The following is a 19,722-nucleotide window of genomic DNA, read 5'->3' on the forward strand; positions in this document are numbered from 1 at the left end:
GGCAGAGGGTTGTGAGGTATTAGGGGAGTTACAAGTTCTAGCATTTAGTACAGTGACTGGTGCAAAGTAAGTGGTAAACACTCGTTAATACTGAATGAATGAAAATAACCTTAGTTTAGCTGGATTTTCTCTTAAGGCGTAGTCAAAAGGGAATACTTAAATTTGAAGGTCACCCAGACATTGAGATAAACCTGTGAAAAACAAGCCCTCACTTTAAGGAATCACTAGTGAATTTTGAAGGCTGTGATGAACTTAGGGTGATCATAGCAACAAGCAACCCTAAACCTCATCCAGTTTTTAACTATATTAATGAAAACATGAAAGGCTTAACAAGAAATGGCATGACCATTTCTAAGGATTAAAATCTATTTACTTCTGTTTCTACTGTCCAACACAAGATACATGGAGTTTGGTCAAAAGTAATTTTTACAAAGTTACAAGAAAAATCAACACCCACCACCAAGAGACAAAAGCATTCAAGAACTGGAACCAGACTCCCTGACACAGAATTTTAAATAACTGTGAGTAACACGTTAAAGGCTCTAATGAAAAAGGTGTTTAACAGGCAAATTTGATGGGTCATTTGATCAGAGAGATGGAACTGTGAGAATCAAATGGAAATAATAAAAAATTAACACAATAGAGATGAACAAAACCTTCAACAGGCTCATAGGTATACCTGACGCAGCCAAGGAAAGAATAACTGAATTTGAAGGTAAGTCAATAAAAAGTAGCTAAACTGGAACACTAAGGAGGGTAGGAGTGACAGCAAAGAATAGATCACCCAAGAGCTGTGGGGAAAGATCTGTAGTCCCCACACATAACATAATGGAATCCCAGAAAAAACAGAGGAAATGACTCATAAATATCTGAATAAATAATGGATAATGACAACAGAACATAAATCTATAAGGCTTAATACCAGGAAAGATTTTGTTAAGACATTACACAGGAACAAAATGGGGAGGGGGGACTGTATGAAATTTTTCATGAAAATATCTTTCAGAATTGATAGAGAAATGAAGACTTTCTAAAAGAAAGAAAAACAGAAAATACATTGCCAGAAGACCCTACTCTAAAACAAATGTTAAATGAAGTTCTTTAAGCAGAGGGATATGAACCATAGCATATACTCGGATGTGCACGAAGATCTGGAAATGGAATAAATGAAGGTAAGATAATTTTCTTAACTTTAAGTTCAGTCAGTTCAGTCGCTCAGTCGTGTCCGACTCTTTGCGACCCCCTGAATCGCAGCACGCCAGGCCTCCCTGTCCATCACCAACTCATGGAGTTCACTCACACTCACGTCCATCGAGTCCGTGATGCCATCCAGCCATCTCATCCTCTGTCGTCCCCTTCTCCTGCCCCCAACCCCTCCCAGCATCAGAGTCTTTTCCAATAAGTCAACTGTTTGCCTGAGGTGGCCAACGTACTGGAGTTTCAGCTTTAGCATCATTCCTTCCAAAGAAATCCCAGGGCTGATCTCCTTCAGAATGGACTGGTTGGATCTTCTTGCAGTCCAAGGGACTCTCGAGAGTCTTCTCCAACATCACAGTTCAAAAGCATCAATTCTTCAGTGCTCAGCTTTCTTTACAGTCCAACTCTCACATCATACATGACCACTGGAAAAACCATAGCCTTGACTAGACGGACCTTAGTCAGCAAAGTAATGTCTCTGCTTTTTAATATGCTGTCTAGGTTGGTCATAACTTTTCTTCCAAGGAGTAAGCGTCTTAATTTCATGGCTGCAGTCACCATCTGCAGTGATTTTGGAGCCCAATAAAGTCGGACACTGTTTCCACTGTTTCCCATCTATTTGCCGTGAAGTGATGGGACCAGATGCCATGATCTTTGTTTTCTGAATGTTGAGCTTTAAGGCAACTTTTTCACTCTCCACTTTCACTTTCATCAAGAGGCTTTTTAGTTCCTCTTCACTTTCTGCCGTAAGGGTGGTGTCATCTGCATATCTGAGGTTATTGATATTTCTCCTGGCAATCTTGATTCCAGCTTGTGCTTCTTCCAGTCCAGCGTTTCTCATGATGTACTCTGCATATAAGTTAAATAAGCAGGATGACAATATACAGCCTTGACGTGCTCCTTTTCCTATTTGGAACCAGTCTGTTGTTCCATGTCCAGTTCTAGCTGTTGCTTCCTGACCTGGATATAGGTTTCTCAAGAGGCAGGTCAGGTGGTCTGGTATTCCCATCTCTTGAAGAATTTTCCACAGTTTATTGTGATCCACACAGTCAAAGGCTTTGGCATAGTCAATAAAGCAGAAATAGATGTTTTTCTGGAACTCTCTTGCTTTTCCCATGATCCAGTGGATGTTGGCAATTTGATCTCTGGTTCCTCTGCCTTTTCTAAAACCAGCTTGAACATCTGGAAGTTAATGGTTCACGTATTGCTGAAGCCTGGCTTGGAGAATTTTGAGCATTACTTTACTAGCGTGTGAGATGAGTGCAATTGTGCGGTAGTTTGAGCATTCTTTGGCATTGCCTTTCTTTGGGATTGGAATGAAAACTGACCTTTTCCAGTCCTGTGGCCACTGCTGAGATTTCCAAATTTGCTAGCATATTGAGTACAGCACTTTCACAGCATCATCATTTAGGATTTGAAATAGCTCAACTGGAATTCCATCACCTGCACTAGCTTTGTTCATAGTGATGCTTTCTAAGGCCCACTTGACTTCATATTCCAGGATGTCTGGCTCTAGATGAGTGATCACACCTCACTCATTACCTTGTGAGTAAGGTGATGTGTACCAAGTGATTACCTTGGCCGTGAAGATCTTTTTTGTACAGTTCTTCTGTGTATTCTTGCCACCTCTTCTTAGTATCTTCTGCTTCTGTTGGGTCCATACCATTTCTGTCCTTTATTGAGCTCATCTTTGCATGAAATGTTCCCTTGGTATCTCTAATTTTCTTGAAGAGATCTCTAGTCTTCCCCATTCTGTTGTTTGCCTCTATTTCTTTGCATTGATCTCTGAGGAGATCAGTCTCTTGTCTCTTCTTGCTAGTCTTTGGAACTCTGCATTCACGTGCTTATGTCTTTCCTTTTCTTCTTTGCTTTTCGCTTCACTGCTTTTCACAGCTATTTGTAAGGCCGCCTCAGACAGCCCTTTTGCTTTTTTGCATTTCTTTTCCATGGGGATGGTCTTGATGCCTGTCTCCTGTACAATGTCATGAACCTCTGTCCATAGTTCATGAGGCACTCTATCAGATCTAGGCCCTTAAATCTATTTCTCACTTCCACTGTATAATCATAAGGGATTTGATTTAGGTCATACCTGAATGGTCTAGTGGTTTTCCCTACTTTCTTCAATTGAAGTCTGAATTTGGCAATAAGGAGTTCATGATCTGAGCCACAGTCAGCTCCCAGTCTTGTTTTTGTTGACTGAATAGAGCTTCTCCATCTTTGGCTGCAAAGAATATAATCAGTCTGATTTTGGAGTTGACCATCTGGTGATGTCCATGTGTAGAGTCTTCTCTTGTGTCGTTGGACATCTGGAAGATAGCTGTCAACAGCTGTATGCTATAGCAGTATAAGTGTAAATATATGACAGAAACGCAAAGGATGGGAGAGATTAGTAAACATCCTGTAATAACTCGTTACTTGAAGACGTATTCTGGTTAATTAGAGATGTACATTGTAACCTTAAGAGTAACCACTAAAACATTTTTTAAAGAGATGTAAGCAATTAATCAAATAAAATGGAATAATTAAAAAAATCCTTAGTTAACCCAATAGAAGGCAGAAAAAGAACAAAAACCAAAGAATAGGCAGTTTTTCCTTTCTCAGACTCACATGTAAAAAAATTCAGGCAATCTGGGCAAGAGGTAACAGATCAGAAATTAGAAAGTCCCCAAATTTACCAACTGATTTTAAATTCAAGAACTTGTGTTATTTAACTTCTTAAAGTGCAGACGCCTCCACTGCTCCTACATCTCAGTCTCCCTCCAACTTCAGGCCATCCCACCTCGAGGACCAAGCCCACCTTCCCCTCAGCTGCCGACTCCATACAAAGCAGAACCTACTTCCTTTGACATTGGCTTGACGATCTTGTGCGAAGTTGACCTTGCTGCCCCATTATGTTTGACTCCCAGTACTTCTGCCACATTGCCAAAAAATGGAATGAATTTTAAGTCATTTAGAAGAGAATGAGTAGCTCTTTGGGAAAAGTCAAGGCAGATTGTGCACTTATTTTTAACTGTTTCCTATCAGTTCAGTTCAGTCACACAGTCTTGTCTGACTCTTTGTGACCCCACGGACTGCAGCATGCCAGGCCTCCCTGTCCATCACCAACTCCCAGAGCTTGCTCAAACTCCTGTCTGTCGAGTCAGTGATGCCATCCAACCATCTCATCCTCTGTCGTCCCCTTCTCCTCCCATCTTCAATCTTTCCCGGCATCAGGGTCTTTTACAGTGAGTCAGCTCTTCGCATCAGGTGACCAAAGTAGTGGAGCTTCAGCTTCAGCATCAGTCCTTTCAGTGAATTTCAGGACTGATTTCCTTTAGGATTGACTAGTTTGATCTCCTTTCAGTCTAAGGGATTCTCAAATAAGATGAGTCCTATACTTAAAATCTTATATTTTAATGTAATTTTATTTATGACTGTGCTGAGTCTTCGTTGCTGCGGGCCTTTCTCTGATGGCGGCGAGCGAGAGCTGGTCTCTAGTTGTGGTGCGTGGTTTCTCATTGGGGCGGCTTCTCTTGCTGTGGGGCAAGGGCTGTAGGGTGTGAGTACGTAGCTGTGGCTTCCGGGCTGTAGAGCACAGGCGCAGGAATTGCAGCGCCCGGATTTAGTTGTTCCACATCCTGTAGGGTCTTCCTGGATCAGGGACCAAGCCTGTCTCCTGCATTTGCAGGTGATTTCTTTACTACTGAGCCGCCAGGGAATCCCCCGATTCTATATTTCTTCAAATGTGTTTGCAAAATACCAGGAATACAAGTTAATTTTGCAGGATAGTTAATTCTTCTGTTGACACTTTTTGACTGTGATTTTAATGATCTTTGCTAATAGACAAAACCTCATCTACCTTGCATGCTTCATGATTTATATAAGATCCTAAAAGGTGAGTTTAAGCTTGGATTTATTTCATGAAAGTTATAACATTTGCTGTAGGAAACTGGATCTATTGCTGTGGCAGATATATCAAGAAGTCAAACATTTATTCCTTTATAAAAAGCACCTGACAAAGGATAAAACAATAAGTTTAAAGAGGTTGAGTAAGATTGGCAGTTTGAATCTTTCAGGAATTTTTCCTGAAAAATGAATGGCAAGGTTTCCCATTTTATCTGAGTGGTCGAATTTTTTGGTGTAAGGTTCACAGTATTTATTCCCTTATCATCTGCTTAATAACTGTAGTGATGTCATCCCTGTCATTCCAGGTATTTGTAACTGGAATATTTTCTTTCGTGTTGTCTGAGTGAAGATATATTGGGTTTATTGACCTTTTATATTTGTTTTTTATTGATTTCTATTCTTTATTTCCATTATTATGCTACCTTTGGATTTCATTGCTCTTCATCTTCTAATCTGATAAAGGTGAGATTGAAGCCATTGAGAGCTTTATTTTACAATTTAGTGATGTTTCCTTCTAAGTAATGTGTCAGCTGCTTTCCGTGTATTTTGATATGCTGTGTTACTACTTAAAATCCAAAATGCTTTCTGTTTTGCCTTTTCTTTTAACCTGTGGGTTACTAAAAATTGTGCTATTTAGATTCAAATACTTAGGAGTTTTCCAACTATCTTACTGATTTCTGCCTGCCAGAGATGAAACGAGTGAAAGCACAGCTGTGAGTTACTAATCTGATGAGCCTGAGCACCAAGTCCAGCGTACCTGAGGCTGTGACATACATGCTGTGCATCTTTCATTTATAGCAGCTAATAAATACCTTTGTCCTAAGCTGATTTGAATTGGGTTTCTATCAGAGTCCTGATTACAGTTGCTTTAATTTTATTTGTAAATGTACTAACTTTATATACTCCCCGAGTCTTCATGAGGGGTAAGGATTTAATTCATACCACCTAGTGGGTTATAATAGCTCCTCTGATGTGTTTTAACTTCAAATACAACTAACCTACATTTCTTCTATAGGCTTTTGACAGATCTGAATCCTCTCCATATACCGTGAGCATATTGCCCCTTATCCTTGCTTCAAGCTCTTATTTCCCTGTCAGCCTCCCACCATCCAGTCTATCAGCTGTATTTTGCCTTTATATTATTAAATAGATATCAGACATATACACACACAGAGACTGCAGTGATTTGTCTATTTTAAAGCTGGAAATAAGGGGCTTCCCTTGTGGCTCAGCTGGTAAAGAATCCACTGCAATGCAGGAGACCTGGGTTTGATCCCTGGGTTGGGAAGATCCCCTGGAGAAGGGAAAGGCTACCCACCCCAGTAGTGTGGCCTGGAGAATTCCATGGGGTCTGTTATACACGTACATGCACACACATAGAGACTTAAGGGATTTGTGTATTCTAAAGCTGGAAGTAGCACTAGATCCTTCTCACAGTATAAATGTCCTCTAAGAGGCAGAGCCAGGCATTGCTGATTACATTTCCTCCTCTATGAGGCCAGTGTTAGGGTCCCAGTGCTCAAGGTTTTCCCCATATTCTGTTTCCAAAGTCATGTCACATTTTATGGGGCTTGCTTTATATTAGGACCATGATACCTGACTGGGGAAGGAAATGGCAACCCACTCTAGTGTTCTTGCCTGGAGAATCCCAGGGACAGGCGAGCCTGGTGGGCTGCCGTCTGGGGTCGCACAGGGTTGGACACGACTGAAGCGACTTAGCAGCAGCATGATGTCTGGTATGGCTTCTCCTTTGTTTTTCCCAAGCCAATAATTGTCTGTCTTTCCTTCTGATGAATGTTTGTTTTCACCATATTACAGAAATCCTCAAACTCTGTGTTGATTTTATTTAATGTAACCCATCCCTTCCTTTCTCCCTGAAGTTCCTCTTCACTGACTCCCTGGATAACTAGCCTACCAGTAATTTGGTCTGATTTTTACAGTGATCATCCTAGTCACCCTCAACACCACTTTACTAGGTTAGATTCTGTTTTTCACCTTTTCCATCCGGATTTTGCTAAAGCTACTCATTCACTGCCCTATTGAAGGACAGGTGGGCGTGAACTGAAGCAAACCGTATAGGCAGAATGTCAGTGTGAGGCCTCATGTCTCGCTGCCGATCCAGCGTGAGCTTCGAGATTCAAGCAGTCTCAAGCCCTAAGTTGGGAGCTGCTGTTCTGTATTCTACCATCTAATATTGCTCATTGGAGGGAAGGCTAATTCTACCTCAGTCATTATTCTTTATTAGGAGAAATTGACATTTTTGGAAAGCTTTTAGGATAGTGTCCTCTTCATTGTTACGGAATTCCACAAGCATATTTCTGGGTGTCTTTTAAAATTTTTTTTCTATTATAATATGGTTTTTGCCAGTTCAGCCTGCCCAACATTCAAGTGAGCTATTCCTTGCTGAGCATTCATAACTTTCTTCAGTTTAGAAAGATTCTTAATCATTTGACACATTCCTATTTTCTCTATTATTATTATTTGTGTGTGTATGTGTATGTGTGGTGGAACTCGCATTAACTAGACAGGCCTTCTACTAGACTTCCAAGTCCCTTTTGTTTCTCATTTTCTTCCAGATTTATGAAATGGAAGAATTTCCACAACTTTGTTTGAAACCTTCTATTATAACGTAATTTTTTTTTTAATTCTTAGGAGTTGTCTTATTTCTTTTTGGTAGCTTCTCATATTTGCTTTAAAAGTGTAACATCTATTCCAATTTCAAATGTACATTTTTAGTTTTATCCTCATGATATAACTTCACCTGCCCCAGGTTTAGTCCGTCTCTTGGTCCTCATCATGCTGATACTCTTCCATCATCTGTGATCATCCTCAGCTGTCTGTTCACATTTGAGAATGATACTGTTTGATTCTCCTAGGTAGACAGTAGGAGGTCTTTGGTTATTCTCACTACAGATCTGTTCCGCTGAATGAAGCGATTTACTGGGATTTCAGTGTGCCTGGGAAGGCCTGGAGAGATGATGAGAGTCTCCAAATTCCAGGAAAGGTTTCAACTTAAGCTACCAACTCTCTTTCTAGTTGCTCTAGTTCTCCGTAAGTTCATTGAATTTTTTCGTAGTTTAATGATAACATTCTTATTTAAAACATTACAGATAATGATAAATCTACGCTCTTGACCAGAATGTCCAATTCCAGGTCCCTCCGCAAGACACTTACAAATTGGATGTCTGTTCAGGACTTATTTCTGTGTATTTGCATAGTTATAGAAATGTATTTTAAATATATAGTCTCTATTAATCTACAAATTTTTATCAGTGCCTCTTAGTCAAATTCTTATCAATATTACCAGTCCATTCTTTTAAACTGGTGCCAGTATTTCTCTATTGATGGAAATTTAGATAGTTCTGTCTCATGTACTAAAACCATACGGCCCTCTGAAGGGGTTAATGTTTTAACAACTTCATTGCCTCCAGAGCGGTACTGAGAAGAGTAGTTATTTCTCTATACAACTGCCAAGGTTTTAAAATTAGATTATTTAAGTTTGCATCTCTTACTACTAGCGAGGTTAAGCAGGGACTCAGTGTCAGCAGTCTGCATTTCTTCTGACTTGTCCATTATTATCCTTTGTTCATTTTTATTCTCCCTTGGTTGTCCTTTACCTATTTATAGATATTCTTACACCTTTCCTTTTGTATTCTATTACAGCTTTTCCCCATTTTGTTTCGTCTTTTTAAAAGCATGCTGCAGTCCATGGGATTGCAAAGAATTGGATAAGACTTAGTGACCGAACAACTTTTGATACAATAAAGTTGTTCATTAATCTTTACTTTGTGACTTTTGTTTTTGTCTAGTTTGTGAAGATATGTCCAACAGCAAAGTCATAAGCATCCTAATACTTTACTATTTAACATTTATGATTTTATTCAACTAGAACTCATCTTTCTGAATGGTGTGAAAGAAGGATCCAATTTATTTTACTTACAGACGAGTATAATGGGAAAGCTTTGGTAGGGATACTGACATAACTTTCACATAAAAAATAAACTGTCTCGTAATTGTTACCCCCCAGCCTCTACACAAGCCAGCTTAGAGCATGAGCTTCTCTAGAGACCTTTGGACAGACTTGACTTCCCATTACTGAAATCCATCAGGCATACATTTCAGGTCACAGCTGTTTCTGCTACATTTCATGAATAAGCACTTTTTCCCCTTTTGTCTTTAACAAAACTTGACTCTTTTCTGATACCTTTTAAATTGTTTTATCTCTTATAGGATATGGAAGGGCAAATGTGTGTTTAATTGCAAAAGCAAGCCTTGAAAATTCTGATATTGACAAGTCACCTTTACATCAGTACACAGAAGTACCTCCTCTCTCCTATGCTTTTGCAGTGCAAACTTTATCAATCCGATATTGAAAGATGGTAGTTCACTTGTTTAACTTGTATTCTGATCCTTGTGAGAGTCAGTACTTATCATTTTCATCAGTTATCTCTTTATTCCCCTTACCTATAAGAGGTGTCATTTTCTAAATGATTTGGAGTACTTTTATGTTAAGGATATCAATCTCATAGGTTAAACATATTTTACTAATTTTTTCAAATTCTAATGTTTAAAAACCTTTTGTACTATCTTTGACTATATAAAAGTTCATTAAAGTTCTTATATAGTCAAGAATCCATGTGTGTGGTTTCTGGATCTCATGTTGTATTTAGGGAGATTGTTTTCCATGATTATGTATGGTATCCTCTAATAACTGTTTTGCATTTGGATAAAAGAATGAGACAGTTGTTCTGTACAGAAATAATTTTGAGCAGAATCTCATATACCAATACTGTTAAGCTACTGACAATGAAGTAGCACCTTTATTATATATTTCCTTTATGTGTATATCTATTGTGAATGTGTGTGTGTGTGTTGACAAACACGATGTTTCAAGCCTTAAATTCTTAGGATTTTGTTAGGTACAAAGGATCAATAGATTAATTTGGGGCTTACTAACATCTGTATAATACTGAATCTTCCCCTACAGAAGGATGAAATGTCTGTTCTTCTCATCCTCCATTAAACTTTACTCATTTTGTTTGTACTTATAGTCACATGAGAAATGGTTCCAGCACTGACTGCACAAAGCCTTCAGGAGTCAGGAAGTAATACAGTGTAAAACAAGTCAGATGTAAGGCAACAGGTAGTGGTTTGAACTGTGGAAAAGTGGAAAACAAATGCCCATCTAAAGGTACTCATTTTAAATTTCACACAAATCAAACATGTTTATGAGTTTTGACCTATAGTTTTGATTTCTTTTCCCTCTGGTCTTGGAATTACAGCTTAGAACCTAACACCTTTTCTATTTAAATGACATGGATTTAACATGATTCATCTACCTAGAATTAGGAACGCTGTTAAATTTTGTTTTCTAATCTTTGGTTATTGATCTTTTAAAGTTTTCTGTCTTTTGAGGACTATAGTGCCTTTGTTTAAATGTAAATGAATAAATCTCAGTAAATTTTACTTATTACAATTGATGTTGTAATATCTGGTTTCTTTAAACTGAATATATAATGAAGTTAGTTTTTCTTATCAACAAAATCATATTTCCATGTTTGTACTGAAACAGGAGCCATCATCTTAACTCTATCATCATGAACTCCAACATTAACTCTACTGTGTTGGATACCCTGTTCACTCAGCTTCAGAACAAGGGCTGCTCTTTTACTCAAAAATCTTTAGTCTCCTGGGTCTTGAGCTGTTTTGTTATTTCACCGATAATCACTGCTAAGGTGATCAGGTCTTCTTTGTATACATAGTTGCCTTTTTATTTTACATTAATATTTATTATGCTAGGCACTGTGCTGAGCAACTTACATGCATTATCTCATTTAACCCTCCCATTAACTTCTGAGGTAGTACCATCATTATTTCTATAATAGAAATAAAAAGACAAGATGCTTACAAGGAACAAAATGTTTCTCCAGAACTAGAGGGCTAGAAGATGGAACATTAAGAACTGGAACCCCGATCTAGTTGTTGCTGCAATATGAATTCTGAATTTTGATAAGTAGCCCAGGAATGAGACAGTCACAGGAAATGGGACTCTGAAATGTAAAGTGGGACAAGGTATTGGGGGGCAGGGGTCTTTTAGGCTATTTTGAGTGATGTGCACCTTGACCTAAGCCCTATGGGATGCCAGTGAACGGTTTTAATGAAGAAGTAATATGGTCAGACTCTTTAAATACAAGTTTGACTGCAGTATGGATTACTAACAGGAATACAGGGGGATGGGTTAGAAAGCCCTTCCCATAGTCTGTGTCAAATAGATTATCGTGTATTGGACAAACATTGATAGAATGGAAATGGATTAACGGAGTCAGATTCAAGGCATATTTAGGAGATAAAGCCTACAGGTCTTGGCAGCTGACTGGGCATAGAGGCTGAGGGGGAGGAAAGAGTCAAGAATGACTCCATAGTGTGGATTCTCTCATGATGAGCAAGGTGTGCTCGCTGCCTGAAAGATTTCCTGCAGTCCTTACATTCATAGGGTCTTTCTCCTGTGTGAATTCTCTGATGTAGAGTTAGAGACCCACTGTAGCTAAAGGCTTTCCCACAAATGTTACATTCGTAAGGTTTCTCTCCAGTATGAATTCGCTGATGCTGAGCAAGGCCTGCATTCTGGCTAAACGTTTTCCTACATTCCTTACACATGTAAGGTTTCTCTCCGGTATGACTTCTCTGATGTTGTGCAAGTGACGAACTGTTGCTAAAGGCCTTCCCGCATTCGATACACTCATAGGGTTTCTCTCCAGTGTGAACCCTCTGATGTTGATCAAGGTACGCGATCTGGCTGAAGGCTTTCCTACATACTTTACATTCGTAAGGTTTCTCTCCAGTATGAACCCTCTGGTGTTGAGCAAGGTGTGCATACTGGCTGAAGGTTTTCCTACATTCCTTACATTCATAGGGTCTCTCTCCTGTATGAATTCTCTGATGTACAATTAGGTATCCACGATGGCTAAAGGCTTTCGCACACACATGACACACATAAGGTTTCTCTCCGGTGTGAATTCTCTGATGCTGAGCAAGAAATGAACCATTACTAAAGGCCTTTCCACACTCGATACATTCAAAAGGTCTCTCTCCAGTATGAACTCTCTGGTGTTGAGTCAGGTGTGCAATCTGGCTGAAGGCTTTTTTACACTCTTTACACTGATAAGGTTTCTCTCCAGTATGAACTCTCTGGTGTTGAGCAAGGTGGGCATTCTGGCTGAAGGCTTTCCTGCATTCCTTACATTCATAGGGTTTCTCTCCAGTGTGGATTCTCTTATGTTGAGCTAGGTTTGCACTCTGACTGAAGGTTTTCCCACATTCGACACACGCGTAGGGCTTCTCTCCAGTATGAATTCTCTGATGAAGAGTGAGAGATGAGCTCTGGTTGAACACCTTCTCACATTCATTACATTTCAAGAGTTTCTTTTCTACATAGACTTTCTTATGTTTCATCTCGACAGGTTTTTTCCGGTAACTTCTCTTTTGTGGCTCATGCTTATTACGTTTCTGCTTTATATCAAAGATTGTATCCTGATGGAAAGTTTGCCAGGACTTAGTATATTCATTACTGTGATCCTCATTTAGGATTTCTCTGTGAGTGATGATCAGCTGACTAGCATGTACCTCCTGAGTTCCCAACTGGTTCTTAAACCAGTCCGTCCTTTTAGAGTCTCCTCTCCAACTGGAGCAGTTGAGGTTATAACTAAGATGGCTTCTTCCCATCATCATTACTTTGGATGATTCTTCATAAATAACTTGCTTTGATGGAAACTCCTTGTTTTTAAATGCATACTCCCAGTCTACAAGATATCAAGAAAACAGACATCTTTTGTATTTATGCATTAGGAAAGAACTTCTAAAACACAGACTGGTGAATGAACTACATGCATTAAGTTCAAGGATGTAATAGCTGGTAAATGCAATCTAACGAGATTATAAGGAATGAAAATATAGGAAAATTCATTAAGAAAATACCTCATGCATAACTATTAAGGTAACCATCAGAAAATCACAATCATTATATATATATATTCATATTAATATAAGTCTGCAAACACCCTTCCTCTCTTGCCCTCAGGTTAGCCTGCATTCAAGGTAAGTTAGTTAGCTTTAAAAAAAAAATTCATGTCAGTGTGGCTAAAAAAAATCTGTTAGATCCCCACATCCCAAAACACATGAAGTGTCACTGATTATCATGGAAGTGTTAGTCACTCAGTTGTGTCTCACTCTTTGCTACCCCAGGGACTGTAGCTCGCCAGGCTCCTCTGTCCATGAGATTCTCCAGGCAAGAATACTGGAGTGGGTTGCCATTTCCTTCTCCAGGGGATCTTCCCGACCCAGGGACTGAACTTGTGTCTCCTGCATTGCAGGTGGATTCTTTACTGCCTTGAGCCACCAGGGAACCCTATTAATTGCCACAGGCTATATATAAAACTCTATGGTTAAACTTTAGTAGTCTGAAAGCAGAATTCCTATCATTTTCTGTGTGATATGTTCCAACCAAGTGTAAATTTTTAGCTGATACTCAAGCTAAGATGCCTTCATATTGAAGTAAGTTTGTATCAAATTGTTGGTTTTATTAATCTGCCATAGGCCTTTATTTGCCTTATCTTTTCCATTCCTAAATCAAATCACCTGTTACTCTGTTCAAGACTTTCCAATGGTTTCTCACCTTATTTGTAGTAAAACCAGACTTCCTATTATGATTTACAAAAGCAATATAGCACAGAAACATAAATGTAAAATGGTACAAAATTATAGCAAATAAAATCCAGGAAAATATGAAAGCATAATCCTGACCAAGTGGAGTTCATCCCATGAATGCAAGGTTGGTTTCATATATGAAAATCAGTATAATTCACCACATTAACAGATTAAAGATGGAAATCATATGGTTGTTTCAATCAGTGTAAAAGTATTTTACTAAATTTAACATCTGTTTATCATGAAAATTGTCAGCAAAGTAGGAATAGAAAGGAACTTTCTCAAGCTGATAAAGGGCATCTAAGAAATATCTGTAACAACTTATTGGTGAAAGAGTGAATACATTTCCCTTTAAGATTGAGAACAGTGCAAGTATATTTGGTCTTAACCAATGCTGTTCAACAGTACAAGAAACCCTAGGTATTTCCATAAGAAATAAAGTTGTATTTGCAGATAACATAACTTTTCATGCCTTCCCTGGTAGCTCGGTTGGTAAAGAATCTGCCTGCAATGCAGGAGACCCTGAATCGATTCCTGGGTTGGGAAGATCTGTTGGAGAACGGATAGGCTACCCACTCCAGTGTTCTTGGGCTTCCCCAGTTGCTCAGCTGGTAAAGAATCTGCCTGAAATGCAGGAGACCTGGATTCGATCCCTGGGTTGGGAAGATCCCCTGGAGAAGTGAACAGATACTCACTCCAGTATTCTGGCCTGGAGAATTCCATGGACTGTATAGTCCATGGGGTCGCAAAGAGTCGGACACGACTGATCACATATGCACACATTACTGGAAAAAACTTATATCTAAAGAATTATGTATCTTATATCCATAAAACTATCTCTCTATATATATAGATATATAAATATAATACTTATAAGAAGCCACTACACTGGATATGACAAAACACTGCTAATAGAAAGTAAGACTGTAAAAAATAGCTAAATTTCAGGAATTGGAAAACAATGATATTAGGATGTCAATGATAAAACAATGATATTAGTTCCCTCTAAACTGATACATAGATTCAACACAATCCCAAACAAAACCCCAGCAGGATTTTTAGGTAGAAATGCTCAACTTCATTCCAGAATTTATATAGAAATGCAAATGATCTATTAAAATAGTCAGTGATTTTACAAATTCAACTGATGTCAAAATTTACTATAAAGCTACAGTAATCAGGACAGTCTGGTACTGGTGAAAGGACAGACATATATAGATCAATGGAAAAGAAGAGTTCAGAACTTAACCCATACATATATGGGCAACTGATTTTCAACCAAGATACCAAAAAGACAATATAATGGGGAAGGGAAAGTCTTTAAAAAAGGGTACCAGAGCAACTGTGTATCTGAAAAACAGCAACAGACTCATACAGAGAACACACTGTGGTTGCCGAGGGGGAGGGGAGGAGGGGGAGGGAAGGGTCAGGAGTTTGAGACCAGCGGATGCAAACTATCATACAGGATGGGCAGACAAGGCCCCCGTAGAGCACAGGGGGCGACCTGTGCGTAGCCCTGAGTCATTCTGCTGTGTAGCTGAAATTAACAAGCACTGCAAGTAGCTTTACTTCAATAACATCATTAAAAAATCATAATAAACCTCGAACGATACGGTGAGGATATGGAGCACACCTGGGATGCTACTACAATGCTGATGGGAATGAAAATACCATCTCCTTGGAAAACTAAAGTTATACATATTCCTGTCATATGACTCAGTTTTTCCACTTTTTTTCAAAGCTGGTATTAAAAAAATTTTTTAATTGGCATATAATCGCCAATTGTGTTGTGCTAGCTTCTGCTGTACAGCAAAGTACAACGACATGTGTACATGTATCCCCTCCCTCTTGAGCTTTCTTCCCACAACCCCCACCCCATTTCTCCACTTGTAGATATTTACCTGAGAGAAAGGAAAATGTATGTCCATGCAAAGTCCTGTACGTGACCACTTTATATCACCCCCACTGGAAACAACTCAAAGGTGCGTCAGTATGTGAGCGGCAAAACAACAATGTGGACCATCCGCACAGTAGACGGACACTCAGCAACAAAAGGGGCGAGTTATTCACACATGCAACACTGTGACTTTCAAAATAAATTCTGATGGTGAAGTAAACCCAACAGAACAGTATGATTCCATTTAGCTTAAAGGCAAACTAATCTAAACGACAAAGGTTAGTTTGGAGCCAGAGTGGAGAAGAATGGACTGCAAAAAGGCACAAGCTATCTTCTGGGGTGATGGAAACATTTTGTGTCTTATTGCAGTGATGGTTTCATGGATGTATACAGCTGTCAGAACTCACCACACTATAATTCACATAAATGCAATTTACTGTCTATAAAGTTAAGAAAAAGTATGGATGGAAACAAAGACTAAGTAAAGGCAGACTTCAGTGACATAAAGTAAAACTCAAGTAATGAGCTCTTTACACTGAAAATACTCTAACTTGGAACCTATAGAATAGTTTTAAAATATGTTAGGTCATATAAAATCCTCAACTCGTTAGAAAATAGAATTAGTAGTAATTGCTATCCTGATCAAATATGATAAAACAATTTGATCAAAATACAGTAAAACCAGAAAACTTTCTGTTAAACAACTGTTATGTAAATGGGAATTAAAAGAAAAGTTGTCTAGGAAATAGAAATAAGGAAACCACTAAATATCAAATACAGCTGAAACTATATTAAGAGGAAATTAAAACCTCTAATAATTTCATTAGTGAATTAAGAGACAATGAAATAATAGTTTAAGCTTTTTTCAGTTTTTTAGCATGTTTCCAAAAAATGGAAACAAAGTAAGCCTAAGAAATAAATAGTAAAAAGAAAAACCAAAGATAGAGAATTAGAAAAGGGGAGAATGATGAAGCTATATTTTATATTTAACAGATATAGCCAGAAGCTGGAATTTAAAAATAAATAAGCAAAACTGATTAATGAGTAGCAACCTAACAACTAAAAAAATTAGCTATATAAAATAAGAAAATGGGATATTTTATACTACAGTTCAAAACAAAAAGAACTGTAAGCGATTATTACGGAGAAGGCACCTCACTCCAGTACTCTAGCCTGGAAAATCCCATGGATGGAGGAGCCTGGTCGGCTATAGTCCATGAGGTCACTAAGAGTCAGACACGACTGAGCAACTTCCCTTTCACTTTTCACTTTCCTGCACTGGAGAAGGAAATGGCAACCCACTCCTGTGTTCTTGCCAGAAGAATCCCAGGGATGGGGGAGCCTGGTAGGAGGCTGTCTACTGGGTCGTACAGAGTCGGACACGACTGACGCGACTTAGCAGTAGCAGCAGCAAGCGATTATTATGCTCAGGTTCATGGAAATAAACCTGATAACCATCTAGGAAAATTAAAATTTACATAATTTAACCCAAGGAGGAAGCTACTGGGAGGCCACTTTACCAGAGGACACTGAGAAAGCTATCAAAGGTCTACTTCCCCACAGAGGCCCTGGTAGAGTTTTTCTTCCCAACTCTAAGACCGCTGACCGCATTCCTTCCCACTAACATCTAATCAGACTGTCTTCCTAGCCTCCTTCCCTCCAGTGGTATGCACTTCTTCACTAGGAAATCTTCCCATCAGGTAAGTCTCTTACTGTCCTAAGTCAAATTCATCTTTTCTTCTACAAACCTGTTCTTCCTTTTGACTTGTTTCTGTTAAATGCTATCACCTCCCAGTTACCCAGACTTGAAGAAAATACCACCAGAAGTATTCTTCCTGTGATGGTTTATAAACATCAGAATGATCCTAAAAATTTAATAGGATGATTTTCTCAAAGTAGAAACCTGAATCCTGGTAAGAGATTCAGTGAATAAATAAATGAGTCAGTCCTTCAGTCTAAAAGGAATGAATGAGTGAAAAGGAAAAAAAAATGCACTGCTGCGTCTAGATGTTTGAACACAGGATTGGAGCCACTTGTGCAAAACTGAAAGGCAAAGACAAGGAGACGCTGTGACATTTGGATCCAGAGGACAGGAGGAGGTTATCTGAGAGGACAGTGCTGTGTGGAGTGAATCCGAGGAGAGTGTAGTTTGGGAGCTCAGGCCAGGGACACCTCTGCCCCTTCCCAGGCCTGGAGCCCTTTGACGGTACCCAGGAAGCGTCAGTTAGGAGCTGGACTTTGCAGACTAGCGGAGCCTTTCCTGGCAGGGGCCTCTCCAGCCCTGGGTCTCACTCACTCACCAGGGCACGCTCCCCTCGGCGGCTCCTCCTCCACCATCCAGGGCGCCTTTCCTTGCTCCAGTAATGAGATCACATCTGGCTTAGAGACCGAAACTCCTGCTCACAAGAAATAAAAAGGGGAGTTAGCCAGGCCCATCAGTCAGATCAGGCTGCTTGGTCACTGGGAAGAGGAGGGAGCTGAGGCCGACTCTACAAAGCTACACTCATCTGGGGGAGCAGCGGGGAGGTGCAGCAGAGGCTCCCCAAAGGTGGCACTGGGAAGCAGCCTCCGTGCGGATCCCGCCTTACGGGGAGACCTCACCCAGCGATACCAGGCTCCTGTAGTTGTCCAGCATCACCGTCCTGTACAGACTCCTCTGAGCAGGGTTCAGCCATTCCCACTCCTCTTGGGAGAAATCGACAGCCACGTCCCCAAATGTCACCAGGTCCTGAAATGACACAGACACGGTCCTGCTCAACCAGCGTTCTTACCCTCACGTGAGCACAGTTTAAAGAGCTAGACTGCCTGTGTTCTTAGACAGAAACACTGCATATCGGGAGCTTCCCTGTCAGGATCTTGGGGTCTGAGCAGCACGACGTCTCTGTGCTTAGTCTTGATATTCTGTCTTGGAAAGTACACAATTTGAGAGACTCTGTACTGATGGAGAAAAGACAGAAGTGAAAATTGGCAAGAACAGAACACTGTAAACAATCAAATGTGAAATAATTCAGTACTCACTACATGCTAGAGCATTTCTCAGTGTGGAAAATCAGGACAGACTGCTGCTGCTGCTAAGTCGCTTCAGTCGTGTCCGACTCTGTGCGACCCCATAGACGGCAGCCCACCAGGCTCCCCCGTCCCTGGGATTCTCCAGGCAAGAACACTGGAGTGGGTTGCCATTTCCTTCTCCAATGCATGAAAGTGAAAAGTGAAAGTGAAGTCGCTCAGTCGTGTCCCACTCTTTGCGACCCCATGGACTGATGTGTACCAGGCTCTTCCATCCATGGGATTTCCCAGGCAAGAGTACTGGAGTGGGGTGCCATTGCCTTCTAGAGCAGTGAAAAAAGGCCTCAAGGAGGCAGAAACATGAGTTATGCTCAATTTTTATGTGCATTTTCCCAAATTATGCAATTGAATGATCAATGTTCCAGCTATATCAATTAGGGATATATAAAAATATATTTGATGCTTACTGTATTGGTACTCTAAAATTACATACAAATAAAAGCAGTAAAGAAGTTTTATGGTGGTTTTGCAAAAATATAACTCAAATGTATGCCATTACAGAGAACAGTCAGGAACAACAGAAGATTACATAACAGCTCTTGGTAACATCACTAAGTTTCAAAGACAGTTGTTAACTTATCATAAGCCCTAAAAGACAGAGTAACAGTAATTTTAACCACTATTATGTTAAATAGGGAACATTTCAAAGGTGATAATGCAGTGTGTCACAAAACACCTACAGCTCTCACTAGAGAAACACACCCAGTTGTGCACACCTAGTGAACAAGAGTTTCTGAAATGTTACCACATAGCTCTCAAATACCATGGTTAAATTAAGGATCTTTGTAACATGAAATAAGACCTAGTCTGCTTCCCCCAAATTAAGAAAATACGGATTCTTCCTAATGCGGTAAGTCCGCTCCAGACTTAATTTTTTTTGGCTGTATGATCTGGTATGTGCTTCACAGGTTTGGCACATCACAGAGCAAAACCTACCCTTAAGCTGAGCTGACACGCAGCTGCCCTCAACGGCA

The 19,722-nt window shown here is 39.7% G+C and overlaps 1 protein-coding gene across 1 annotated transcript; it reads right to left on the bottom strand.

Moving 5' to 3' along the window:
• Window positions 1-8,976: 8,976 nt before the first annotated feature.
• Window positions 8,977-18,385, bottom strand: ZNF583 (zinc finger protein 583). Its single transcript, XM_068993363.1, has 4 exons — window positions 18,284-18,385; window positions 17,983-18,078; window positions 11,740-12,881; window positions 8,977-11,655 (listed from the first exon to the last, which is right to left on the bottom strand). The coding sequence occupies exons 1-4, from the start codon at window positions 18,315-18,317 to the stop codon at window positions 11,422-11,424; spliced, it is 1,506 nt and encodes a 501-aa protein (XP_068849464.1). The 5' UTR covers window positions 18,318-18,385; the 3' UTR covers window positions 8,977-11,421.
• Window positions 18,386-19,722: the final 1,337 nt, after the last annotated feature.

The sequence above is a fragment of the Capricornis sumatraensis genome, chromosome 20 (assembly GCF_032405125.1).
Source record: "Capricornis sumatraensis isolate serow.1 chromosome 20, serow.2, whole genome shotgun sequence".
Lineage (NCBI taxonomy): Eukaryota > Metazoa > Chordata > Mammalia > Artiodactyla > Bovidae > Capricornis > Capricornis sumatraensis.

Excerpts from the sequence above, each read along its gene's own strand:
- ZNF583 (XM_068993363.1), bottom strand. The coding sequence starts at position 18,317 with ATGCTGGACAACTACAGGAGCCTGGTATCGCTGG. Across the intron at positions 18,079-18,283 it reads CAGGAGCCTGGTATCGCTGG|GAGTTTCGGTCTCTAAGCCA; the intron begins GTGAGGTCTCCC and ends TCTTGTGAGCAG. Across the intron at positions 12,882-17,982 it reads GCCGAGGGGAGCGTGCCCTG|ACTGGGAGTATGCATTTAAA; the intron begins GTGAGTGAGTGA and ends GATATCTTGTAG.